At 55.4% G+C, this 25,007-nt stretch overlaps 14 protein-coding genes across 14 annotated transcripts; 4 read left to right on the top strand and 10 right to left on the bottom strand.

The window, feature by feature from the left end:
- Positions 1-76: 76 nt before the first annotated feature.
- Positions 77-1,758, bottom strand: V1518DRAFT_420661 (NAD-dependent protein deacetylase hst1). The gene has a single exon (XM_066905041.1). The coding sequence runs from the start codon at positions 1,711-1,713 to the stop codon at positions 118-120; it is 1,596 nt and encodes a 531-aa protein (XP_066758262.1). The 5' UTR covers positions 1,714-1,758; the 3' UTR covers positions 77-117.
- A 1,687-nt stretch (positions 1,759-3,445) lies between these two features.
- On the bottom strand, positions 3,446-6,330 carry V1518DRAFT_428831 (uncharacterized protein; the record flags this gene model as incomplete). Its single annotated transcript, XM_066906104.1, has 2 exons — positions 3,446-6,181; positions 6,232-6,330. 2 exons carry the CDS (start codon positions 6,328-6,330, stop codon positions 3,446-3,448), a joined length of 2,835 nt encoding a protein of 944 aa, XP_066758261.1.
- A 213-nt stretch (positions 6,331-6,543) lies between these two features.
- V1518DRAFT_78655 (uncharacterized protein) lies at positions 6,544-7,862 on the bottom strand. Its single transcript, XM_066906675.1, has 2 exons — positions 7,280-7,862; positions 6,544-7,226 (listed from the first exon to the last, which is right to left on the bottom strand). The coding sequence occupies exons 1-2, from the start codon at positions 7,795-7,797 to the stop codon at positions 6,665-6,667; spliced, it is 1,080 nt and encodes a 359-aa protein (XP_066758260.1). The 5' UTR covers positions 7,798-7,862; the 3' UTR covers positions 6,544-6,664.
- On the top strand, positions 7,819-8,835 carry V1518DRAFT_420655 (uncharacterized protein). The gene is made up of 2 exons (XM_066905040.1): positions 7,819-8,308; positions 8,357-8,835. The coding sequence occupies exons 1-2, from the start codon at positions 7,925-7,927 to the stop codon at positions 8,750-8,752; spliced, it is 780 nt and encodes a 259-aa protein (XP_066758259.1). The 5' UTR covers positions 7,819-7,924; the 3' UTR covers positions 8,753-8,835.
- Positions 8,836-9,373: 538 nt separating this feature from the next.
- Positions 9,374-11,049, bottom strand: V1518DRAFT_420651 (helix-loop-helix DNA-binding domain-containing protein). The gene has a single exon (XM_066905039.1). It carries the CDS (start codon positions 10,988-10,990, stop codon positions 9,521-9,523), a length of 1,470 nt encoding a protein of 489 aa, XP_066758258.1. The 5' UTR covers positions 10,991-11,049; the 3' UTR covers positions 9,374-9,520.
- Positions 11,050-11,449: 400 nt separating this feature from the next.
- Positions 11,450-12,151, top strand: V1518DRAFT_438797 (Got1/Sft2-like family-domain-containing protein; the record flags this gene model as incomplete). The annotated part of the gene is made up of 5 exons (XM_066906381.1): positions 11,450-11,507; positions 11,566-11,686; positions 11,739-11,889; positions 11,946-12,058; positions 12,112-12,151. The coding sequence occupies 5 exons, from the start codon at positions 11,450-11,452 to the stop codon at positions 12,149-12,151; spliced, it is 483 nt and encodes a 160-aa protein (XP_066758257.1).
- V1518DRAFT_420648 (uncharacterized protein) lies at positions 12,066-12,671 on the bottom strand. The gene is made up of 2 exons (XM_066905038.1): positions 12,507-12,671; positions 12,066-12,451 (listed from the first exon to the last, which is right to left on the bottom strand). The coding sequence occupies exons 1-2, from the start codon at positions 12,642-12,644 to the stop codon at positions 12,314-12,316; spliced, it is 276 nt and encodes a 91-aa protein (XP_066758256.1). The 5' UTR covers positions 12,645-12,671; the 3' UTR covers positions 12,066-12,313.
- Positions 12,672-14,846: 2,175 nt separating this feature from the next.
- Positions 14,847-16,308, bottom strand: V1518DRAFT_420641 (uncharacterized protein). Its single transcript, XM_066905037.1, has 3 exons — positions 16,091-16,308; positions 15,949-16,029; positions 14,847-15,893 (listed from the first exon to the last, which is right to left on the bottom strand). The coding sequence occupies exons 1-3, from the start codon at positions 16,109-16,111 to the stop codon at positions 15,006-15,008; spliced, it is 990 nt and encodes a 329-aa protein (XP_066758255.1). The 5' UTR covers positions 16,112-16,308; the 3' UTR covers positions 14,847-15,005.
- Positions 16,309-16,398: 90 nt separating this feature from the next.
- Positions 16,399-18,474, bottom strand: V1518DRAFT_420638 (6-phosphogluconate dehydrogenase). Its single transcript, XM_066905036.1, has 4 exons — positions 18,294-18,474; positions 18,034-18,068; positions 17,890-17,986; positions 16,399-17,843 (listed from the first exon to the last, which is right to left on the bottom strand). The coding sequence occupies exons 2-4, from the start codon at positions 18,040-18,042 to the stop codon at positions 16,522-16,524; spliced, it is 1,428 nt and encodes a 475-aa protein (XP_066758254.1). The 5' UTR covers positions 18,043-18,068; positions 18,294-18,474; the 3' UTR covers positions 16,399-16,521.
- Positions 18,475-18,672: 198 nt separating this feature from the next.
- Positions 18,673-19,805, bottom strand: V1518DRAFT_386483 (vacuolar membrane protein-domain-containing protein). Its single transcript, XM_066901704.1, has 2 exons — positions 19,358-19,805; positions 18,673-19,305 (listed from the first exon to the last, which is right to left on the bottom strand). Exons 1-2 carry the CDS (start codon positions 19,483-19,485, stop codon positions 18,708-18,710), a joined length of 726 nt encoding a protein of 241 aa, XP_066758253.1. The 5' UTR covers positions 19,486-19,805; the 3' UTR covers positions 18,673-18,707.
- Positions 19,784-21,170, top strand: V1518DRAFT_420633 (uncharacterized protein). The gene is made up of 4 exons (XM_066905035.1): positions 19,784-20,056; positions 20,113-20,457; positions 20,505-20,571; positions 20,620-21,170. Exons 1-4 carry the CDS (start codon positions 19,835-19,837, stop codon positions 21,114-21,116), a joined length of 1,131 nt encoding a protein of 376 aa, XP_066758252.1. The 5' UTR covers positions 19,784-19,834; the 3' UTR covers positions 21,117-21,170.
- V1518DRAFT_420627 (uncharacterized protein) lies at positions 21,123-22,500 on the bottom strand. The gene has a single exon (XM_066905034.1). The coding sequence runs from the start codon at positions 22,433-22,435 to the stop codon at positions 21,191-21,193; it is 1,245 nt and encodes a 414-aa protein (XP_066758251.1). The 5' UTR covers positions 22,436-22,500; the 3' UTR covers positions 21,123-21,190.
- V1518DRAFT_420626 (cytochrome C oxidase copper chaperone-domain-containing protein) lies at positions 22,497-23,066 on the top strand. The gene is made up of 2 exons (XM_066905033.1): positions 22,497-22,672; positions 22,764-23,066. Exons 1-2 carry the CDS (start codon positions 22,630-22,632, stop codon positions 22,949-22,951), a joined length of 231 nt encoding a protein of 76 aa, XP_066758250.1. The 5' UTR covers positions 22,497-22,629; the 3' UTR covers positions 22,952-23,066.
- On the bottom strand, positions 23,011-24,909 carry V1518DRAFT_420623 (glycosyl transferase). The gene is made up of 2 exons (XM_066905032.1): positions 24,313-24,909; positions 23,011-24,266 (listed from the first exon to the last, which is right to left on the bottom strand). The coding sequence occupies exons 1-2, from the start codon at positions 24,699-24,701 to the stop codon at positions 23,045-23,047; spliced, it is 1,611 nt and encodes a 536-aa protein (XP_066758249.1). The 5' UTR covers positions 24,702-24,909; the 3' UTR covers positions 23,011-23,044.
- Between the last annotated feature and the right edge of the window lie 98 nt (positions 24,910-25,007).

Here is a 25,007-nt window from a genome sequence, read left to right as displayed (position 1 = left end):
AAGTCAGCGATTTCGCGAAGTGTGAAGTGTTTACATCTGAGCCGCGCCTAAAGCGGCGTAGTGGCCCGCCTGCCTCTTCGGGAAGTCCAATGTATTCTTATCGTTCCCCGCGTGCTATCATTCCTCGCCACGTTCAAACCGGTAAACTCTAACTGCCTCTTCAATTACTTCCCCGGAAAATCCGGTCGCTGCCTCGTGCTTCAGCGCGTCTGGCCCGCCGAACCCATCCGCCATCTCGCAGAGCACCTGCACAATGTCATCGCAATCGCCAAGTAGCGACACGTCAAACTGAATATGCGTGCACGGCGTGCGCGATATGTATACCTGAGGCACATCGGGCGGAATCACACGCGTGATTTCGCTAACTGGAGCGACTTTGAGTGAGGTGCCAATGCATATAAGGAGGTCGCATACTGCGACGTCGTGGTGCAGTAGCCGGTTCTCAAACGTCTTTGGCAGCGCCTCGCCGAAAAAAATGATATCAGGTTTCATCACGCCGTTGCAGCAGCCAACGATATCCTCATCCTCGTCCTCACTCTCTTCCTCGTCCTCGTCTTCGCTCTTCCGCTTCCGCTTGCGCGTCGGAACCACGGCGCCTTCCACTAGCTGCTTGCATCGACTCACTATGCCCCGTCTAATATCTGGAAAAATCTCATTCCCTTCAACTCTATGTCCACATGTCTGGCAAGTAGCGTGCGCAAACGAGCCATGACACTGCACGAGCTTGTCCTCATCGATCCCAGCCAACGCCTCCAGATTGTCGATATTCTGCGTGTAATTCGTTAATAGCTTATCTTTGTCCTGAAGCAGCTTGATAAACGCGTGCGTCGGACTAAATCTGTGCGTGTTTGGCACGATGTCCTTTGAAAATGTGTAAAACACGCGCGGATCTTCGCGGAACATGCGCAAGTCGAAGACTTCCTGGGGTTCGGTCAGTCCCATCGCAGCAAGGCGACTGTAGATGCCCTTGTCGGAGCGGAAGTCGGGGATGCCAAGCGAGGTGGAAATACCGGCACCGGTGAGCACGACAATGTTGCAACGTGTAGAGAGCAGTTTCGCGACGTCAGCGAGAGTGGTGCATGTGGATAATGGCTCGCGACGCGTTCGCTCGCGCGCCATAGCATGTTGTAGCAGCATCACTAGCGCATCCTCGTTCAGCGTCGCAAGTACTCGTGGTAATCGTAGCCCAAGTGCATACAGCACTTTCCGTAGCGTATCCTCGTGTATCTCCACATGGTTATCGTCGTCCAGCCGCGCGGATGGCGGAAACACATACTTTCGAAGGAATGCAGCATCGCCGTTCGCACGGAGATATCCACACATCTCTTTGCACGTGGCAGCGTCGACTAATGGTGACTCTAAGATCTTACTCTCATCGTTGTCGTCGTCCTTGTGTTCGCCATCATCGTCTTCTGCGGCACCTACCGATTCCAGCATGTCCTCGAAGAACTCCTCCACCGACATCTCAAGCGCTTCGGGCTCGTCCCCGTCATCTTCAATGCTGTCACTATCGTCGTTACTGCCCTCGCCGTCGTTGCTACTGCCATGTGTGCTATTGTAATCCACATCTTCCGCATAGTTTCCTTCCTGGTCATCACCGAACGGAGCCGGCGGAGACAGTCGTCCATCCGCTTCTGCTGATACACAGGCAGCCACCACAGGCTCATCCTGCGCACTCTTTCCGTCCTCGCACGTAGCTTCCACTTCTGACATTATCGTCTCCACTGTAATTGTGCCGCGTCGTGTAAGGCCAGATGGCAGGTGCATTCAACGCGTTAATGCTCTACCGCTGCTTTGCGCGTCCACCGCGCCGCACGCGCAAAGCGCATCACCAACCTCGCCGATTTTCAGTACAGACATCGCCATGTTTTCTACTGCTACGATCAGCTGTGCCGTCTCAAGAGACGAAATACAATAGAATTTATCTTGGAGGTCTAAAATGTGTATAACGTGTGGACTGAATCAACTGGCAATTGGATAGCTGGTGAGGGAGAAATTATTTTAGTCTCGCCAGTCAAATCTCGACTACTAAACAGTGGTATAACCCATCTTACGTGCTAAAATATGCTCTCTGTATATAATCTGTTAGATAAGCATTACGGTGAGCCAAACAATTTCAATAGTTCAGAGGACTGGAACGGTTGCACGGTTAGTGATTATAGAGGAAATTCACGAATCTCCCCATTGGACTGCTAATAGTTCATAGACTATTGTCTGCGTGGATGCTGTGAGCCGCGTAGTCACAGAGAGTGGACCACTTAGTCGCCGACGTTGGTGGTGGAAGAACATAACTACTTCAGGTAACTAAATAGTGACTGCCATCGGCAATTAGCACTGTGAAGAAACATAGGTAGCAACGCCCAATTAATTAAATTAGCGAAAATAAATTCAGTGAGCAAAGAGTTTAGCTGGTGTGAGAGAATGTCTAGTAAGGCAAGAACAGCTAATTAATCAAGTGGCTCTATGTTTAATGGAGGATGTAGTTAGCTTTGTGCAAGTGACAAGTTCTTGAGTTCAGATAACTAAACTACTTATTTTATAATTGATCTATTTTGTTAATATAACTTGCTATATTACAAGGCACAACTTGGTGATAATATTAATACGGCTGCTTAGACTTATCTCTCTTTCCATTATAGGGTTTTTTAAATTATACCAATTAGTCGCTTATGCCCAAATTTCTCAATTCAATATATAAGATGATGAGGCTTCATCTGTCGCTTGTGCTGCCATGCACACACATGGATTTGATAGCCTTACCGGAGGTAAAGGCATCATGGAATGCATGCGCGTCCTTGTAGAGTGTATAGTGGCATAGCTGTTTGTGGAGAGATGATAGCAGACGAGTCAGGAAATATGAGAGGGGCTAGTCTGCACAACGCGACCACCCGTCTTAACTAACTAATTAATGATCAGTTTGGCTGCAAGCTCAATCTAGAACAGACAAAGTGGGAACGTCTTATAGCTAGTGAAATTCAGCTAGCTAAAATCGTGACCAAAGTCGTAACTAGTGCTGTGTACTGATTGAGGTAGTGTAAACGGTAAACTAAGTTACCGACCGATAGTAGTGAATGGCATCGGCAGTGGCCTAAAATTAGTGAAGGTTAGTGACTGAGTTTAGTAGCTGATTAATACGACAGCACAGATAACCAAATCTGCTAATTAATCGTATTAGTAAAATCAATTAGTATAAATTGCTGTTTTAAATTCAGCTGTTCTCTGGTTAATTAACCAGATGTGGTTGCTGAAGTAGCTAGCTAGTTAACTTATATCAGTGACTGAAATGAATAGCGTAATCAGTGCCTGTGAAGGTCATCTTCTACACCACGGAAATGCTGACTCTTCCACAAGCCTACACAACCTACACCCCTTGTACAACCACTTCCTGATTATACGCACTCATTGTAGTGTATATGCTCTATATTATTACATCTATCTATTTCCATCAAATCCAGCCCTCGAGCGCCAGCATAGCATTATCCATCCTCCGCCGTCCTTCATCCCTCTTCTTCTGATCGACAGAGATATCCACACTCAACCGTCCCAGCGTCTCAATGAACTTCTCCAGCATTCGCTTATGTTCCATCTCGAGATCAATGAGCCGATCAAACTCTGCCCCAGCACCGTGTGTGAAATCCAGTATATGCACGTTCTCGTCGAATCTGTATGTCGCTGGTGCCGGGGCGTCGCGAGAACGCGGGGCAGTGTAGAGACCAGGCGTTGATACCGGGCGTTCGCGGTAGGCAGAGTGCGCGGTTGCGTAGGATGAGGTTGAAGCTGCGCGGCGCGCGGTGTGCCGTGGGGGAGCAGGAACGGAACGGTGGTGATGGTGTTGTTGCTGCTGCTGCGGCGGCTGTTGTTGTTGTTGTTGTTGTTGTTGTTGTTGTTGTTGTTGTTGTTGGCTATTTCGATTTCGGTGCTTCGGAAGTAACTGTGGCGGCGACGGAGATGGTGATGGCGATGACGGGGACACAGCGGCGTGCCTGCTGCTGATGCTCCCGACCGCGCTACTGCTCCGCTCCGCTGCTCCTCGTCGTGCTCCAGTGACAGAGACTTGCCCGCGCGCAATGCTCGTCACAACGGCGGTTGGTTCGAAACTTATACTCCGCTTTGCTCGATGCGCCGTCTGGGTCTGGGCCGGCACAAACACCGACGCAGGCCTAGATGCCGCGGTCGGTGGCGCTGTGGACGTCACACTCGACGGCGCAAGCGGTGGCATCGACACTGTCTGCTCGCTCTCCGAGGAATTCACATCTTCTCTTGCGGTCGCGTACGATTCCGTCGTGCCATGTTCATCTGACGAACCGGAATACTTCTCGCCCGGATTATCATCGCCGCTACCGTGTCCCACTACCAATATCGTGGACGACGGCTCAGTCGTAACGGTGGTAACCGTCGCTGAATCGCCGCGCACGCGCGAGCTGAAGCTACCGACGCTGGGGCTCCGGCTACCATATGAGCTGCCGCCGCCGGCGTCACTTCGGACGCTGTTGGAGCTGAACTTCCGCGGCCCGCGCGGGCGCGACGCTGGACCACGAAGGGAAGACGAGGAGACCCGGCGCTGTTGGTGCTTTGGCACTTCAAGTGGCGGCACCACTGGTGTCGGCTCCGGTTCGTCGAGTAGCCGCGGTGTCAGCGCAGGAGTGAGCGCTTCCTCTTGCAAAATGCCAATTCCTCCATAGGACGACGGTTCGATGGTTCCCGCGCCCGCACCCGCGGAGCTACCAGCGCTACCAGCGCTGCCCCCGCCTTGCCCACCGCTACCGCCACTGCTAGTGGGTGATGCATTCGGCGAAGGTGGCGGTTCTAACCCGCTACTGTCTGCGAGCTCACGCGCGACGCGTTGCGCGGGGATATAAACGAACGAAGGTTGCTGGAAAGCGTAAGCGGCGTCGTTGTTGAAGGAGGGTGAATGTACTGAATAAGTGCTGAGACGAGCGTAGTCGTCGTAGAGAGAGGCGTTGGTCGTGGTGGCGGTAGATAAGCGCGTGCTTTGATGTTTTGACTGCGTCGGTGCTGCGGTGTTGATAGTGGTATTGACGGCGGTGGTGTTGGGGATAAGCGATGAATCGCGCTTGAATGGGGAGACAACAACACGAGATGAGCCAGGACGTGGGAGTGTTGACGTGCTGCCTGCAACGGCGGAGGAACTAGCGACTGAGGCGGCCGTAGATGGCGGAACCGTAATAGTCCCCGCGGAGCCCGGAACAGAGCCGTGTGCTGAGTCTGGTGCTGAGCTTGGTGCTGAACTTGGTGCTGATGCAGACGGCAGCATTGAGAAGCGCTGCGAACTGCGCGCCTCGTTGACGTGGTCACGGAACTCGCGCACTTCCATGAGCAGATTCAGCATCTCTGACGTGATCGAGCTCGATCGTCGCGAGCGGGCGGTCAAAGGCTGGGGTGGGGGCGGCGGTACGTCACGGTCGTCCCCATCACTTTCGGTCTCGTCACTGATATCGCCGTCGTCGGCCTCAAGCGCGCGGTGTAGATGCACCGGCGCAGACACCGAGCGTGGCATCCCCATTATCGGCGCAGGTGGCTCTCCTGAAGGACCCTCGCCGGCATCGAAGGGGGTATAATCCAACGACGACTCGTTCATGAGCTCGTCCTCGATCTTGCGAAGCAGGTCTGCATGGGAGTACTGAATGGACGGGTCGAGTACAAGAGAATTGCCCGACGTACGCGACGTGCGCGATGTGCGGGGACTGCGTGAATCGCGCTGGCTATGTGATGGGTCAACGGGCAAATGTGCTTGCGAGAGTGGCCACTGCTGCTGCTGGCGTGGCGGTGGTTGCTGTTGTTGACGCTGTTGCTGTTGTTGCCGTGATTGCGATCGCCGCGGTGGTCGTGTAAATCGCGGTGGATAGTTTGCCGCAGCACCAGGCACCGGCCCAGACACAGACCGCGAGTCGTGAATCTGTCTGTCGTAACGTGCGCCGCCGGTGTCTGCCTCTGGCATACGCGGTGTCGTAGCGGCATTCGTCGTTGTGGTGGTCACCATTGGCGCAGGGGTCGGTGTCGTGGCCGCTGGTCCGGCGGGGATCGACGGCCTGTTCTGCACCGGCGGTGGGACCACGCGGGCAATAGGCGCAGAGATGGTCATCTCGCGGACCGGTGGAAGGTCCGCAAAGTCACGGACTCTGCGGCGAGCACGGGCATTGCTGATGCGCGCGTCGACGTCCTGGGGTGGGTTAGCAGCGGGATCAGCGATGTGCAGAGCGGTGGACGTACCCGCAGGTGCTGTTTCGCGCGCGCAATGACGCGGTCCGTGTAGCGCTTGGTGAGAGTGGCTGGGCCGGCATCATCGTCGCTGGCGTCTTGGGGGGCCATGGAGGTGGTGCGACTGCGAACAGGCAGCGGACGTGTCGCGCGCGACGGAATAGCAACACGTAAACAAAGCAGTAAACAAAGTAGCACACGAAAGAGCGCCTAGAAACCAGACACGACCGCCATCAGCCAGCGAATGAGAAGCCGCGTCTCTTTTCTGCGTTTCTGCGTAGTTCTCCACTGCCACACGCACCACTCTAAATTGAGTGCGGCGCGCCGCCGCGTCAACGCTGCCAGATGCGGCAGCGCGTAAACACCAGCACCATCCTTCTTGTATCCTAAGTCATAAGTTAATCGAATATCCAACTTTTCTATAGTACACTTCAGCGCATCGTCTTCACTCCTCCTCCTCGATCTCGTCCAGCCACGCATCCTCGTCATCCTCCTCCATTCCATCCACACCACCTCCGCCTTCCGTGCATACCCCTGCAAGCCGCTGCCGCACGTCCGCCAGCATCTCTGCAGCATCTTCATCCTCTCCCGCCGCCGCCTCAAGCAGCTCCAGAGCCTGCTGGAAGCTCTCGGCCGCAGCGTCAATACCCGCGCTGTTCTGCGCCAGACCGAGCAGATACCACGCCTCCGCGATGTCTTCATCCAGGGCCAGCATGCGTCGAGACGCATCCGCCGCGAGTTCAGAGTGCTCGGTTTCGAGGCCCAGCCGTGCAAGGGTCTTCAACGCGCCGAGCTGGGCCACTTGCTCCTCTGGCGTCGCGTCGGTGTCGGGGTACGCGTCGCAGTATAGCTCCCACGCACGCTGGACCGCGATGCGCGCGTCGGCGAGGCGCTGCTGCGAGATGCGCACGGAGGCCAACGTCGCATGCGATTCCGAGTGCGTGTCGTCGACCATCAGCGCCTCTGCGACGAGCTTCTCGCACGTTACCTCTGCTTCTGGCTCCATACTGTGTTCGTTAGCCATCCATCATAACATAGCCGTAGCCCCACCACAACTCACCATAGATCGGTCATCCAGATCTCCACTGTCGAACACAGTGCGTCGCAAAGCTTCCGCCGGAGCATCCGCACCTCGTCCTCATTTCCCGGCTTCTCCGCCGCCCTTGTGATCCTCGTCCGCAGTGCATCACACCCAACGCGGAACCACTTGACTGCGTCCTGGCCGCCGGACAGCTGTCCTAGCCACAAAAACTTCTCGTACCCGCCCTTGCTCCCAGCCTTGTCATCCACCTGCGCCGCGCGCAGAAACAGCTCGTACGCGATTTGCGCGTGCATCTGGTCGTCGAACTCGTCCTCAGTCATGCCACCTTCGTCGTCATTCTCGGCCGGTGGCGCGCCGGACGCGTCGAGATGCGCTTCCGCGAGGGTCTGCAGCAGCACGAGGTCGTCGATGGTCGCTTTCTGCGCCTGCGCGGGCGACATGTGTGGTGCGAGCAGCGCGACAGCGCCACGGGGATCGCGTGTAGCCAGTAGTGCGCGCGCGTCAGCGAGAGCCTGGGGCAGCGGAAGCAGCATCATAAGTGCATGTGTCGTTGTGGTGGCGGAGTTGGTAAGTGGTGAAGTTGGTGGGAGTACCTGAAGTTTTGCTTGGGAGCACACGCTGTCCGGGGCTCACCGCCACCGCTGTCACCACTCACAACCCCACATGGACTACGACGAGGAAAAGGCGCAGGAGCTCGAGCTTCTGCAGTCAATGTACCCGGACGAGCTCGAAATCACGACTCCAAACGAGGCATACACACTCACGCTGCCGCTCGCACAGCCGCCGTCGACGCGGACAGGCACAGTTCCTCACGCGGACAAGCTGCAGAGCCTCGTCGTGCACGTCAAGTACACGCCGACATACCCCGAGACACCCGCGGAGGTAGTTTTGGAAATTGTTACTACCGCCGCGGGCGAGGATGACGAAGAGGATGAGAGCGCCGAGGAGGCGAAGAAGCGCGAGGAGAGCGAGCGGCAGCATGGCTTTGCTGCCGTGTATCTAGACGAGTCGGCGTTGGACTTTCTCACAGCTCAGGCCGAGCAAGAGGTGTGTATTTTTGTTGTTTTATATGTGCAGGCAGGCTGACTTCCTCAGGCGGAAGATAACCTCGGCTTCCCAGCGATCTTCGCAATCACCTCCTCCCTGAAAGAGCACTGCGACAGCCTGCTGCAATCCAAGCTCTCAGCGCTGGAACAAGCCTACACCGACAAACTGCTCGCCGAGGAAGAGCGCGAGCAAGCCAAGTTCCGGGGAACGCTGGTCAACAGGGACAACTTCTATGAATGGCGCAAGCGGTTCCGCGCCGAGATGGCTGCCGCAGCGGCGACTGCTGCCGCGGGGGCGAAGATCGATACAGAGGAGGAGGAGCGCAGGAAACGTCCGAGCGGACGGGAGATCTTTGAGAAGGGCCTTGAAGGGAGCAAGAAGGACGATGACGCGGCGGGCGATCCGCCAGCACCAACGCCGGTGCCTGCTGTCGCTGTTGCGTAATATTTTACAATGTATATGACTACCCGTATTAAACACCACCCAGCAGTCGTGCGCGTAGTTTATACATCGAATGGTCGTGTAGGTCGTCATAGCCTCATGTCGCTTTCATCCAGATCGTCGTCAAACCGCTCTACTCGGTCAGCTTCCGCACCGGACACCGTCACACCGCCGCACTCACGAATGATATCCCTATCCACGACCTTGTCGCTCTCGCGCGCTATATCGTCTTCATGCCGCTTCGCGTCCCAGCTCCACGCGACCGCGTCCGCGTCGCCGGCTGCGGCGGTCGCGACCGCGTCGCTCCTCCCCGCTTTCGAGCTCTCGACGACGGCCGTCACGGTTGGTTCTGCGAGGGGAACGCTAGTGACGATCGGCACTGCGACGGCGGGAGAGAGCGTGGCGGAGGCGGCGCCGCTAGAGACGATGGCGGCGGACTGCAGCGACGAGCTGGAGGCGGTGGAGGAGGTCGAGGAAGAGGACGACGTGCGGCGGACACCATTGCCTGTGCAGTATATGTTTAGAGCGAGATCAGTGTCGCGTGAGAAGAGAACCCACCTCCGCGTGAGCGATGAGCCATGGTGGAGTGGTGGTTTATGGAGGGTATGGACAAAGTCGCGATACTCCCAGCGACAAACACTACTCCTTCCGCTGTATTACAGTACACAATCACGTATCTGCCATGCTCAAAAGACCAATCAAAACAAAAACTCCCCATGTATCCCAAATACAAACAAGATTACATTACAATGCATAGTCACACGCAAGCTCTCAGCTCAGGTCCATGCTGCTCAGCCCATTGTGCCGCTCGCTGTCCGACACCCGCGTTGGGCTGGCGGGGAAGATCGTGTCCTCGTACTCGAAGAAGTCGTCGTTCTCGGCGTTACCGCTGCTGCTCGTCGTCGCCGCCTCAGCGTGCTGCCGCGCCGCTGATGCTTCTGCGGCGCTCTTCTCGTCCTCGTCCTCGTCCTCGATCGAGACTATCCCCAACTGCGCCTGCAGCGCGCGAAGCTGTTCTCGCAGCTTGCTGTTTTCCCGCGTAGTGTTCTCGTGGTCGACCTGCAGCTGCCGGATGTAGTCGACGCTCTTGCGTAGGATGATGCCCTTGTTAGGCTTCCCGTCCTTCCCAGCCGCCGCCAGCATCGCCGTGTTCGACATACTTGATGGCGTGCCCACGCTGGTGCCGGCGGGGGTCGAGCTCTCCGTGCCAAAGCTGCCGCTGTTTACGCCTGGCACAACGCCGATAGTCCCGTCCGCACGCGGGACGATGCCGGTACCGGCGAAGAGGTGTTCGGGAAGCAGGAGCGCGAGCTCCTGGATCTTCTCGTTAATGTTATCCCGCCGTCGCCGCTCGACCGCATTGTGCGATTCGCGTCGACGACGGCGTTTCTCCATCATCAGAAGCTGCTGCTTGCTCTCGGGCTGGTCGTGATGGTAGCTGCCGCTCTTGGCGAGGGATGAAGACCCCGCCGCGGTCGCCGCCGAGACTGATAGCGGTAGTGGCATCGGCGGCGGCGGGGAGGAGAAAACGGTGGCTGCCGCCGCCATCCCGTAGCTCCCGCTCTCCGGCGGGGTGCCGGTCCACCCACCGTCGGACTCTGGGACCGACACACTCTGCAGATGTGACTGCATCTTTGGGGCGTAGTACCCATGGTGCCGCGCCGCAGCTGCGGCGGTGGCCGCGGTGGCAGCCGCAGATTGCTGCTGACGGTGTTGCTGATGCTGCTGCTGCATGATGAGCTCGTCGAAAGGCGAAGTCGAGGTCGCCATGGCGCCGGCGATTGATGCGTGCTGCTGAGTCGGCGAGAAGTAGGTGTCCATGTCGAGGGGTGCGGAGGCGCGTTGCTGCTGTTGCTGGAGTTGCATCTGCATCTGAATTTGCTGCTGTTGTTGCTGCGTCTGTGGCTGCGTCTGCTGGTGCTGTTGTTGCTGGAGCGGTGGCTGCTGCTCCGGGAGCGGCATCGGTGGCGGCGAGCGCAGGTCGAAGAAGCTAGTGTCGTCGAGGGAGTCGATCAGGTCCGCATCTGAGAACTTCGAGTTCGCCGCGTCCATGTAGTAGAACCCACGCGTTTCTAGGTCGCCGCCGCCGGGCGCTGCGGCGGCCTGCTGCATCTGCTGAGGGGTGAGGGACGTGCTGTTGGTAGTCGTTGTGTACGTGCCGCCGCCGCCGCCGGCGGAGCCGTAGTACAAGGCCGCGTCGGGGTCAGCCTTGATGTACGACGGCGGGGATGCGTAGGACATGGTATCACGGGCGGTGGTCAGGACAGAAGGGGGTGGAAGTTGGCAACGGTGAAGCACGGAGCGGACGAATGAGTGTGGGGGCGGTCTCAGCGGTGGTGGGCACAAGGCGTTCGTGTGATCACGTGAGGATCACAGTCACAGTCACAGCTCACTGAACTCCACGTAGCTCATCGCCTTATCGATCTCCACACTACTTGCACTGCACACAGAGTACCAGTCATGCCCTTCCAGTCAACAGAACAGTCTTTCCGCTCGCAATTTGCAAACTGGACTACCTCTCGCTCTGCCGCCCCAGCGCCGCCACCGCCTCAGCCAACGCTCCAGCTCTCGGACTTGTCCGCCTCCATCTCCTCCACATTCCATGCCATCAACCCGTTCAAGGCAGGCGGTCCAGGTGGCGATGCCAGTAGCGGCAGCGGTAGCGGCACTGGCGGGTTCATAGGCAGCATGGCAGGATACATGCAGCTTCCTATATCTGAGAACGAATCCGCGCCACAGGAGCCTGGCTGGTTTAAGTGTATGTTGCTGATGTTCTGTGCGGCCACGTCGTGAGCTGAGCTGATTTCTGAGCACAGTGTCCCGGTGGGATCGCATTGTCTGCTTCGGTGTCTGCTTAGGCGCCTCGGCGATCTTCTTCGTCGTCTGCTTCGCCTTATTTCCCGTTCTCGCTCTGCGTCCGCAGAAGTTCGCCGTTCTGTACGTTACACACTCTTGTCCCCATCTAGTCATTGCTGACATTCATACTCAGTTGGTCCGTTGGCTCACTCCTCTTCCTCATCTCCTTTGGCTGCCTACAGGGTCCCGTAAACTACATCATGCACCTCGTCTCCCTGCAACGACTACCGTTCACCATCGCGTACTTCGGCGCGATCATCCTCACCCTCGTGTTCTCTCTCGGCGTAAGTTTTCGCCCCCACGTCTTTATATTTGCCACCTGCTGACGACCGGCGTGTAGCTACATTCGACGATTCTCACGCTGTTGGCATGCATCGTGCAGCTCATCGCGGCGATCTGGTACGCCGTCAGCTATTTCCCATTCGGCTCGCAGGGCATGCGCGTCGCGTCACGGTGTGTTCTCTCCTCCAGCGTACACTGGATATTAACTAATGCTATTTATACAGCGTTGGACTGCGCCAGATCAATTCCTGGATGGACGCGTAATCCCTGCTCCTTTACCGACAATCACGCAAACGTGGCACAATACGCGAATAGTCATATGCATGTACAATAGCTTCAATTTAGAAATCACTACCTATACACCTGGTTCATATACAGCCTTTCGCGTTCTTAGACCCTGCAAATGTACATTATCCCCCTAGTTACTTATCCTGTAGTGACATTCTGCACAACGCCGTGATCGTCCACGGTAACATTGACGCGTTTCGGCTTCCAGTCCAAAGTCATAGCCGACCCCGACTTTCCCACACGTGTATCGGCCGGTAGCTCTCCGCGTGCAAATTCCTGGTGAAAAGCACACGTAAGCAAGAGCACCACTGGGGAAACGATCGCCACGTACCTTGGTTGGATCAGACACACTGTCTGTGATCTTCTTGCCGACGAGTTTCGTGTGCCATTGTTTTGCGAGATCCTGCGCGTGGTGGAACTCCGCTTCGCTATTTTTTCCTAACAATTCTGAGAATGAAAGACTCGCCATGTTGGACAAAAAAGAGTTGGAGATGGTACAGTGCAGAAGAGAAAGGAAGGAAGAGGCGGCAAAGGCAAGCCGTCTTTCGACCACAGCCACAGCTTCATGACGTCATCGACGTACACGACACAGACCCCTCGAATGACGTCGTGTGAATGCAAGCGCAAGTTTAGGCGTGTGAGCCTCCAGCTTGTACTTGCTGTCCTCACGTCCAATGGTGCGCTCGCTACTTTCCAAGCATGCTCTCATTGTGGTGCAACAATAAAGATTTTGCTGACGGCTTCTGGCCGATGGGTGGTGACAGATGAGAGCGAATTGCACTGTTTTGCCGCCATCCGCTCCCGAATCGATCATCCTCCGTCATTTGGTAACTGATCTCCCTACCTAAAATTGCTCCAATGTGAGAAATAACGCTTTAAACACTAATTCAGCCAGCCATCTGGGTTGTAATAACTACACTAACTGGTTTCGTTACAAATACTGCGTCAACTAACTAGTCCGCGTTGGCGAACCTTACAACGGGCCGCGCTCTCCCATTTAGTTAATAATTAAACTCACTAGTTCTCTCAGTTCCTTAATTTGGTTTACTAATTCCGTTAACTAGGATGTCTTTGCCTACTCCACCCCACTTCTACTCTACATGCCGACTACAACCACAAACTAGTTCGCTAACTTTGGTGACTAAGGTTGTTCAAACTGCGCCAATTGCGACCTCAGTCACTGATCTCAGAATCAGACCCAATACCTTATTGGCTCGTGCCGACACCAGTCATGTAGCTTGACTACTAATTTAGTGATCCAAGTTTTCTACCTATACTGCCTTGTTATCAGCCAAACATTAGTTTATTGGCTTTGCTGCTTGGTTGGTCCAATGCTCTAGTTACTCGTGCAGACTTTTTGGGCCATAATATGAGCAACAGTCACTAGAGTCATCTAAGTAGTTACTGCTGACGAACTAGTTACCTTCAAGTGCTACCTACACTGATATTCTGTAGCAGCCGAGACCTGGAATTACTTCAGGTCTTTAGGAATTTAATATAACTATGCTACTTCTAGCCTTTTCAGTGTCTAATTTTGCTTACTTAAGTTAATTAACTCGATCACTGTATATAATCATCAAGTTGAATCTTCTGGTTAGTAACCGACGCGGTTTCATGACAAGAGTTAAACGAAAATAGAACATAACTGATATTATCGTAACTACTAAAATATCACTTCTGGCTCTCACTAGATGGCACTAACAGTTAGTCAACACTACTCGCTCTCGCGATCAATTTGCTAGTCTCTAATTCACTCCAACGTAATTTAATTTAATGAATAAATTAGTCAACTACTAGTCACCTACAGCGCTTCACTGCATATGCAATCACCAAGCTTAGTGAATACTTTAGTTAGCTTAATCAGATATCTAAAGTTGATTCACTGCGCTAGTTAACGAATTTTATCACTAGCTCTGCAACTGATATTGTTCTTAGCCAGACGCTACATATTTGGTCGTGCTATTTAGTAAGTTAAGACTGCGTGCTTCTCAACAAACTCAGCTAACCACTGTTAGGAGGTTTGCACGATTCACTGAATTTTAGACTTTGACATTGAGCGATCATTTCCTGGAATAATTATCAGCGACCAGCGCATAATTTCCACGATACATCGAGCCCTGGTCCACTGATCGGGATGCGCAGGGTGGCAAGTATAATTAGTGCACTGGATCAGTGACTGAGGTCGATAACTCACATAGTACATTGCTGTATATAACTAGTTCAACTGATCATGTTAGAGAACTAATTGGTGACGGTGGTCAGTGGAGCACGGTAGTTGGCGAGGTCTTAGTGAGTCGCTTAGTAGACTAGTCTTAGAGATTAAAATACTTCACCGGGATTAGTTAGCCATCTGCCCAGGTGGGTAGTGTAGTACAGAGACCAGGTAGAAAATTCAGTTGACTAATTAGTGACTGAAAGAGCAGCAAAGCAATTTAGGTGCCTCTAAATAATCATGTGCCTACGAGACCGAATTAGACACTGATAACTACTGAAGCTTCTTTGTAGGGACCTTGCAAGAGGAGCAAAGTTTGAATCGGCGGGCCTACCTTAACGTAGAGCGGTCCCCAATATTTATCATTATTTTGTGTTGACAGGGCTGATCGGGAACGGTCAACGAAGAGTGCAGAGAAGGTCGATGACTTGCTATGACTGCTAGCTATAAGAGACGCCTACAAAAGTAGAATTGAACTCTATTCAGTCGAGAATAAATATCACCATAGTTTAGGCAATCTAGGGATATTGCGCTAAGCATGACAGGCGAAAGAATATAATACACAGAAACTGGGTATCACCGTTCACAACCACTTTTTGCAAGCCACATGCAAGTGTATCAATTCCAGAAAAATTTCTTAACCACGTTCGACACAATCGCCAAGCCGGCAAGTACCGACGGGATTTCTACATGCGCGCGCAGATAGCGCATAACCTCATCATCCTCATTGTCGCTTTCTCTAGAAGACAGATCAGCAGCAGTAACAACAGCAGTGGCGGCAGCGGCGGGACTGTCCTCGCGAAACTCCTGCACGGTGCGGTACACGTAATTGAGTCTCCGAATATTCTCCAACTCTGTCGCCGCTGTCGCACGCTGTAGACCCATGACTGAGCATACAAAGTCGGCAGTGGTGCTCTCGGATCCTACAGAAGCGGTGCGGGCAGGGTATATATCAGATTTCCGGGAGTGCCGGTAAATATTGTTCACGAAGTGGATATTTTCGAGTGTGTCGTGATCCGTCGTGATGCCCATGAAGCTCCGCATTGACTCCGCAAATGTTCTCCTGAGCGCCGCGGGCATGGATGCCGTAACTGTGGCGACAAAAGGATCCGAAGTGCGTTCGCCCTCCATCGTTGATCGTCGTCTTATATATGCGTCCCGGCGTGCACCATCGCACACTTGTCCCATCGGTCGCGTCATCTCCTCACTCTCCGCATGCGACACGTCCGCCATATTCTCCGATACCACGGACAATATACCCGGTACCTCGCTCGTATCATCCCGCTCGTCATCGTTACTGCCAAATGACGACGCGGAAAAGGTCACAGCACGCTTCATCCGGCACAGTGAGTGAGTTGTAGCGGCCGTCATAGTATATCCAGTCCACGAGTGTGTGATGGTCGGGGCGGCAGGTCCGGAATGCAGCGAACTAAGGGTGTATACTTCCGTTGCATCTGTGTATCGCTCCGTGTCGGCGGAGGGAGAGTAGTGCGGTTGACGCGGTAGCTGTAGAGCACGGTTAGGAAATAACTCTGCGGTGTCGAGGAGATGGTAAACTAACCTTTGGCTTGAAAGCACGAACGAAGCGATTCCATAAACTCGGTATGATCGTGCTCTCTGAAGACATATATGCATATGCAGTCTATTGCTTTAGTTAGCATCGTCAAGCATAACAGCATGAGCAGCTTGTAGGGTGTGATTGCATTTGTTCGGGAGTCCATCATGAACAACGTGAACTGAAAAGAGCTGCTAGAGGGCTAGCGGTACGTGATATCGCGGGCGCTGTGCAGACAAGAGTCAAAGCATAGACAGATGGAAGTGCGTCTGTGACTTTTCCAGTCATTGCAAAACGGGCCACGCATGTTGTGCTGCTGCCATGGTGGGCCGCAAAGCGAACTGAACCCTTGAGGAGGGTGAGAGAGCCTGGAGGCGACCACGCTGATCATAGACCCTAACCCGACAGCCCGCAAGAGCTGTTGATCTCACACTGCACCTCCTTCATCATGGAAACTCAATTCCTCTACCAGTGTTCATTAAAACATTAACTAACGACGACACTCTTTTGATCCTCGCCGATTTTCAAATTAAGCGGAGAGTTAAAACACAGAACTCAAAAACGGCGCACACCGCGCACTTAAGCAAGGTAAGTCGAGGCCGACACGTTGCCGCCCCTTCCAGTCCAGTTAATGTGGACATCCTTGTTGGCGGGGTACTTGTCCGAGACGTACTCTGGCAGGACGTGGAAGGTGTGGGCACCAAAATAATCGCGCTGGGCCTGGAGGAGGTTGGCGGGGAGGCGCTCGCTTCGGTAGCCGTCGTAGAAGGCAAGGGCAGTGGTGAATGCCGGGGTGGGAATTCCGGACATGGCACCAAGGGCAACGATCTTACGCCACGAGTCCTGGGCCTTATCGATAGCAGAGTGAAAGAAGTCGTCAAAGAGCAAGTTCTCAAGATCGGGCTGCGCGCGGTAAGCGCGGGTGATGTCGCCGAGGAAAACTGAGCGGATAATGCAGCCGCCGCGCCACATGAGAGCGATGGCGGGGTTGTTGAGTGTCCAACCGTACTCTTTGCCGGCCTCGCGGATGAGCATGAAACCCTGGGCATAAGAGATGATCTTGGAGGCGTAGAGAGCCTGCTCGAGCTGATCGACAAGCTCCTGTCGGTCGCCCTCGAACTTGGGGATGGGGCCGGAAAGGATCTTGGAGGCGCGAACACGTTCGGACTTGATGGCGGAAAGCGTGCGGGCGAAGACGGCCTCACCAATGAGAGTGACGGGCATGCCGAGATCGAGCGCGTTGATGGCAGTCCACTTGCCGGTACCCTTCTGACCAGCGGTATCGAGGATCTTCTCGACGATGGGGGTACCGTCGTCGTCATTATAGTAGAGGATATCACGAGTGATCTCTACGAGGAAGGAATCAAGGACACCAGAGTTCCACTTGGTGAAAACATCGCCAATCTCCTTGTCGGTGAAACCAGCACCGCGCTTGAGGAGGTCATAGGCCTCGCAGATGAGCTGCATGTCGCCGTACTCGATACCGTTGTGGACCATCTTGACGAAGTGGCCAGCGCCCTCGTCGCCAACCCAGTCGCAGCAGGGCTCGCCATCGGACTTAGCAGAGATGTCCTGAAAGATGCTCTTGATGTGCGGCCACGCGGCGGGGTTGCCGCCGGGCATGAGGGAGGGACCGTAGCGGGCGCCCTCCTCACCGCCAGAGACACCAGAGCCGACGAAGAGGAAACCCTTTTCGGCGAGGTACTTGCAGCGGCGGTTGGAGTCGGGGAAGTGAGAGTTGCCGCCATCGATAATGATGTCACCGGGCTCGAGATAGGGGAGAAGGAGCTCGATGAAGTCGTCGACGGCCTGGCCGGCTTTGACGAGGAGCATCACCCGGCGGGGCCGCTTGAGCTTAGCACAGAGCTCCTCGATGGAGTGCGCGCCGACAATGCTCTTGCCTGGGCTTGTGAGTAGGCATCAAGAAACATGAATGAAAATACTCACCCTTAGCCTCATTGGCGAGGAAGTGGTCGACCTTGGAGACGGTACGGTTGAAAGCGACGACGGTGTAACCGTGATCGGCGGCATTCAGGATGAGGTTCTGCGGGTGTAAGCAAGATCAACTACGGATCACGGGGTAGTACGTACCTGGCCCATGACGGCCAAGCCAATAAGGCCGAGATCTGGAGGAGAAAGTCAGCGAGCCATTGCGAGCGAGCGGCTCCGAGGCCGGGGAAGCCGTAGATTGCGGCGCGGCGGACGGTTAGTGCGCAACGCAATGCGAAGCGACGGCGTTCCGAACAACATGATCTACACTCGATCCGCGAAGGTGAAGATAATGACGACGGCATTGAGTGCGTACGAGGCGGCGCAAGAAAGAACAGGGAACAACTCAGAGGATTGCATACCACCACTGCGGGGAAGAGGAGGTTAGCGGAGACAGAGCAGACTCGCCGCAATCGCGCACTCCGCGCAGTCGGACGCATTCCGGCGAATCGAAGGAACAGAACAAAACACATACACAGCTTCAGTCATTGCGAGTAGATTGTAAGAGTGAGTACGGGTGGTGAAGAGCGATGGGGAAGAAGAAGCGGAGAAGACAGAAGATAAAGCGCGGACGGACGCGGACAGCAAGCGGCCGACGCGTCACAAGCCCCGCGCGCTGACTGCGGGGCACATGCTCGCAGCAACGCATGTAGCATGCCCACATCTACGCAAGTGGTCAATAGTGGGGGACCGTGGGGGGGCACTGCCCGGGGCGTTGCTGTCCGCGCCGGGACTTGCTTTTCTGGGAAATACCGCTTGCTTCTGCTCTATCCTAACTAACGCCGCCCGTCCACCAGTATCGCGTCCTCCTCCACCGGCTCGTCCTCAAATAACACCTCCGGCACATCCCCCTCTTCGCCATGCCCGTGCAAGTAGGCCGATGCCGGCCGCCGCGCCTTGATGATCGAGTCCACGAGGTAGTACTGCACCATGTTCATGATCAATGGGAAAACCAGCATCACAAACGCGACCTCCGTACGTTCGTGGCCTTGCGCCCACGCCAGCAAGAACCCAGCCAGTGCGTCCCAGAATGGCAGCACGGCCAGCAGCACGTACACCATGAACTTCATCATGCTCAGTCCGAGGAAATACATCACCGCCTGCCGCATGAAGCTTGAAAACTGTGGAGGCGTGCCGTATTCACCTGACCGCGTGCCCGTGACGCCGACCTGCCGCACCAGCCGCGAGATCACGGTCAAAAAGAACCACAGTATCGGCACACCGATTGTCGTGTCCAACAATATGTTAAGGAAGTACCAGTTACACGGGTTCGTCGGCGCCTCTTCCTTCGACGCGCTCGACAGGATCGATAGAAACAGGTTCATCACGTGTATCCCGCTCGCGCCGAGCACCTGCTTTGACACGTCGAATGTCCTGTCACACGAAGTTAGCGGTGATCCCGTAGACGTCTCTCAAGCCTGCTCACCACACGAGAACTGGCCGCCGCGGCTCCTCGTGGTACCGCTTGTACACCAGCGACAGTACCGCAAGCCCGCCCATCGCGCCTTGCACCACCAGCGCAAACGGGCCGAGCAGCTGACACTGATTGTCCATTGTATTTGTGTTGTGATATGCGAATTGTACGCTCTGCTATATATACTCGTGTCGTAGTCTTCGCAGTACGCTGCTCTTGCCACGCTGCTGTCTGTCGGTGCCGTATGTAGTCCTACGGTCGTCGCTTTCCGCAACAATCAAAATATCACTCGGTTCGTGCTGCTTCACAGGCAAGCCATGCCTTGTGTGCGTGCGTGCGGTTTCCGTGGCTGTTTTCGCGTCGCGGTGGCCGGTTTGCGCGGAAGGCCGTGAAGCTCATAGCGTCGAAACATGATAACAAAAACTACCCGGCGTGCACCGCCGATAACACCCTGCCATCACCGCCTCTCCTCACCATTACCACAGAAAGATGCAGTTGTCTGTTGCGCCTGCGCGGGCAGTCAAGGCGCTTGTATTGGCCGTCTCCGCGCTGTTTGATATCCTGCTCGCGACACTTGCACTCCATGTGCTTATGCTCCTCTGCGCCGTCCTGCGGTTCATCCCTGCACCGTCATCCGTCTTGTCCATGGCCGATCAGCTGGCGGTCCTCGTCAACGCTTGCACCTGGGGCTACCTTCTCTTCCTCATCCAAGTACTACCATTCTCACTCTTCTGTAACCTCACCGTCCTATGTGCGCTGACTCCTAGTCCATTAAACGCACACACATCTCCTTCTCCGGCGACCTGCTTGATCCCTCCGCTTCCGCCGTGCTGCTCTGCAACAAACGCTGCGCGGCGGACTACATCCTCCTCGCAGGTCTTGCCGACATCTACTGCGTTCGCGGTCGAATGCGGTTCCTAGCCTGGCGCTCGCTGTTCGCAGTGCCGTGCGCGATGTGGGCCGCATTGTCTCTCTGGGTGGCGCAGGATTGGGGGTTCAAGTCGGATGAGCAGCTCGCAAAAGTTTTGGCTCCAGTCAGCGGGTGGGAAGGTGTGAATTGGGTGGTCACCTTTCCAGAGACGTTATCGTTCACGCGGGAAATTGCTGAGGAGGTTGTCTTGTTCTGACTGTTTCTGTGCTCTGAGCTGACATGGGACAGCACTCTCGGTATTGCCGCGCCAATGGACTCCCTGTGCTCACGCACTGCTTATACCCCCGCTTCGAAGGTCGCTGAAATCCTGTTCCCCCGATGCACCAATACTAACCTCACGCAGCTGTTGTTCCCACGCTCAAATATCTCCTCGCACACTCCGCAATTGACTACGTCTACGACGTGACCTTCATCTACAAACGCAACGACCAAGCACCACATGCACCACTGCCTGTGGCCACTGGCATACTTACTCCCAGCGCGCGCTCACCCGGAAGCACACCGCCGCCAACTCTGCCGGTGCCGGCGACGCGCTCGCTGGTTTCCACGCCCTCGCTTGTTACGTTATTGCTTGATCCTGCTGATACCTGGGAACTTCATGTGCACGTCTCGCGTGTGACGGCGGCAGAGGTGCCAGTGTCGCGACGGGGATTGGAGAGGTTTGTCGAGCGCATGTTTGTGGGAAAGGAGAGGTTACTTTCTGGGGTTGAGACGCACGGAATGGCGTATAAAGGGCTTGGGTATGTGTACTACACCGCTGATGAGGTGTTAGAAGAGGGCTTGGAAGGTGAGGAGGACGGAGAAGTGTTTGCAGAGGATGGCTCGACGTACCGATGGTAACGTTTTTCGCGATGGTATTATTATACAATTAGCTGTCAATCAATATTCTAGTCGTAAGTCATATGGTACAAAGCTTATATACTCAGCGAACCCATCTTGGCCGCAACCTCGTCGTCCTCGTCTTCGTCGTCGTCCTCAGCTACATTCTCAGCTTCTGCCTCTTCCAGATCCCGCTCAAGTGAGCGAACCTCAGCCTCCTCCTCCACCTCTTCTTCCTCTTCCTCTTCCTCTTCATCCTCCTCATCCTCGTCTTCCTCCTCGAGATCAGTGAGATCATCAAGCTCACCAAGCCCCCGTGCCTCGAAAATATCATTGATAGCGGCAACCACGGGATCGTCCTCCGAAAACACATTCCCGTTAACTTCTAACTTCTCCAGCGCCTGCAAACTCGAACTCAATGCATCCTTAATCAACTCCATGCCCGACGCCGAAATCTCGTTATACTGTAGCTTGAGCACCTTCAACTTGGGAAACTGCCCCGCATCACGCAGCGCGCGACCGAGCAACACGCCTCCTCGCGCGGACAGCAAGCAGTCTCCGATGCCAAGCTCGACGAGCTCCGCGCGCCATGCGGGAAGCACCTGTGCGAGCGCAGCCGCACCGCGCTTGGTGAATGTGTTATCCTGCAGATCAAGCGTCTGCAGCGCTGTAGCGTTGGCAAGTCCGGTCATGAGTAACTGCTCAATACCTTCCTGGCGGATACCGTTCTGGTACAGCCTTAGCTCGCGCACATATGGATGCGCGGCGAGCGCGGCGCTCCAGGACGCCATGCTCCCGTTTTCGAGACGGTTACGTCCGCACACGATGGTGAGCAGCGGGTTCGCAGGAGGTGTGCATGCAGCTTTGGCGGCCGCGAGAGCGGTCAGCGCGTCGGCAACTTGTGCGCCTGCGATGGGACCGAAGCCGTTGTTAGCAAGGATAAGGTGCTGTAACGGCGTGTGCTTTGCGAGAAACGCGGCGAGCGGTGTGATGGCGGACAGACCGAGCGCGTTGTCGGAGAGGTCAATCGTGTGCAGGTTCTTCAACTCGAGCAGTGCAGGCAAGAGGTGATCCAAACTCTGTGGGATCTCGTCTTTGAGACGTCCGGTAAAGATGTCGGCGAGGTTCGCATACTCAAGCGCGGGAAGTGTCCGCAATACGGAGGCCAGCACGCGCGACGCGTCGACACCATAGGAGTTGCCAGAGAGATCAATGCTCCGGAGATTCGTAGACGACGCGGCGGAGAGCTGCGCAAGTACCGGTGCGAGGTCGGCTTCGGTGTCGTATTTCTTCGCCTTTTCGGTGATCACGAACGCCGGGGCGAGAGTAGCGGGGGCCATTTTTAAGGCGGTGTGTATAGAGACAGTGTACGGGATAGAAGAAGTGGACTTCGTGAAGGTGTTTTGTTCGCGGAATGGAAATTGCGCTGCGACTCCATGCTACGTATTTCTGAGCATGTGTTGCGATGCCGTGATTTTCATATTTCTAAGCGCCAGTCACCCTTCCCCGGATTCTTTCCACCACGACCACCGCAATGGAATTCGCAGGCACCAGTTCACCAGCCGAGGACAAGCAAGGTACGTTCACTCCGGGTGTATTCCTCTTTCCAAGCATGTTTGAGTAGGAGCATGAGTTGGAACGTGCTATACTAATCTGCGTGCGCGACAGCCCCCGCCACTACCACCACCGCGACCGAGTCCGCGCCGGCTTCCCGCCCGAAGCCGTGCTGCGTGTGCCTTGACGAGAAAATGCTGCGCGACGAATGCATGCTCATGAATGAGGACGGCAAGACCGCGTGCGCAGACACCATCGCGGGCTACCGTGCCTGCATGAAGACCTTCGGCTTCACCGTCTAAGCACCGGTCTATACAGCTCAAGCAACAACCAGACTCAACAACTCGCTCTTGTACATAACATCACAGTATATTACACACTCCTACAATCTACAATCATGGACTTCTATTCCCGCACTCTTTCACTAGCTGCGCGTAGTTCCAGAGCAAGAACACCATGAAGCAGCCGAAAGCAAGCGTGCCGTTCGCCAGCACGTAGAGATCCGGATAAGACGCCGGCGCAGGGCGACAGTACTCCACGACATGCAACCCCGTGAACACGACATATGACCCTACGACGACTAACCGCGCGGGCAGCCATGGCGGCAACTTGCGGTGCGTCGACATGAGCCAGTTCCAGAGGAACAAGGAGACAAAGTATTGTAGTGTGAGGCCTTCGCGTTGGAGGAGTGGCCAGAGGCTGAAGACCGCGATGTTGTTGATCCAGTATATGACGCTTTGCACGTGAATATCCGCATCGCCGGAGAGTTGCAGGGTGACAGGGAGCAGCGGGAGGAGCACCGACTTCTCATGTACTTGAAATGAGAAGAGGAAAAAAGCCCACGCGGAGGCGGAGACTCCCCACATGAACGCACGCTTGCGGGGATAGCACACGAGCGCTGCAAACACGGGGAGCACGAACGCAAGGGTGGTGAATAGACTCAGTTGTTGCAGCTCTGCTGGGGTAAACAGCTGCTTCAGCTTGATGAATGTGTTGAGTGTGCACCACAGGTTTGCGACCTTGTCTTCCCATAGCCCGCGCGCGAAGGGGAATACGCGGAACACGATCTGGTGAAGTTGTGCGAGCGTGCCGGCGACACCTCCGCCGTCGAGGAAACCGGCGATGGCGAAGGGAAATACCAGGCCGGCGAGAGCGATAAGGACGGCAACGGCGAGGTAGACGAAGCGGGGGATGTTGACGCGGGGAAAGATGCAGATGCCGAGGAGGTATGCGAACACGGGAATTGCGTAGTACAACGCCATCTGCTTGAAGCCGAGGGCAAGGACGAAGAATATCGACCCGCGGAAAAGATTATCGTTGAGAATATCGGTAAATGCAAACAACGCGAGGCCAAGCATGACGCAGTTGTACTGGAAGTGGCCGTGGTCGATAAGGATGAGTGCCGGCTGGAGAAGAATGGCGGCAGCGGCCGTACTCTGGTGCAGTGGGGAGAGTTTTGCGTATCTAACGCTCCAGCGGACAAATGCAGAAACAGCGGGAGTATAGATGAGGAGTTCGCTTAGGATCACAGTGAGGCGCATATAGGACTTTAGAGTGGCTGATTCGATGCCACGAGAGGTGTCGAGGGCTACCCATTCGGGGTTGATCTTGCGGGCGCTGAGATGTTAGCCAGTGACCAAGTTCTTAACTAAGAAACACATACACCCATCCAAGAACCCAGGAGTGGTAGGCGGTGAGCGGCGGATAATCCAGTCCCCAATACTGCAGGTCGTAGAAATACCACTGGCTCAACGGCAATCCAGACGCGATCTCGAGCCAATGACGCTGCGCCTCAAAGTCGCCGTGCATAGGCGGAACTCCAAAGCCAGAATACGGCCCCAACCCCACGCCGAGACGAAAGAGGACGGCGACCATGATGACGACCTGCCGCGCGACCCATTGCGTGCGCGCGGCCTTGAAGGTCGCGAGGAAGACGGAGAGCGGCGTGGACTCGTCGGGTATCGGGTCCACCAGCGGTGCTGACTTTGGCGGGACAATAGTCGTAGCCGTCGTGTGCGCGTCGGTCTTCTCGTCGGACTCGTCTGCAGCCATGGAAGGCGGTTGCGTTGAGAGTCGGTGGTCGCGGTCTTCGAATGATGGCCCGAGGATCGTGCGGCGCGACGTCGTCGAACAGCGCACCGGATCATCCTAACACTCGACCATTTCACCACAACCACAGTAACATACATGCCCTCGGCAGTACGAAAACGCAAGCACGAGACGTCGCCTGCGTCGGCGGTAGCAGCGGCGGAGAAGCTTGCGTCTGCGGGGCTGCTGTCGCCGAAGCAGGAGGCTAGAAGCAGGGCGCTCTTCGGCGGTGGCGTGCCTGCACGTGTGAAGAAGCAGCGGTGGGATGCT

Source organism: Limtongia smithiae (genome assembly GCF_038497785.1).
Source record: "Limtongia smithiae strain NRRL Y-17922 unplaced genomic scaffold V1518scaffold_10, whole genome shotgun sequence".
NCBI lineage: Eukaryota > Fungi > Ascomycota > Lipomycetes > Lipomycetales > Lipomycetaceae > Limtongia > Limtongia smithiae.
Note: the sequence above shows the minus strand (reverse complement) of the source record. Positions and strands in the feature narration are given on the sequence as shown.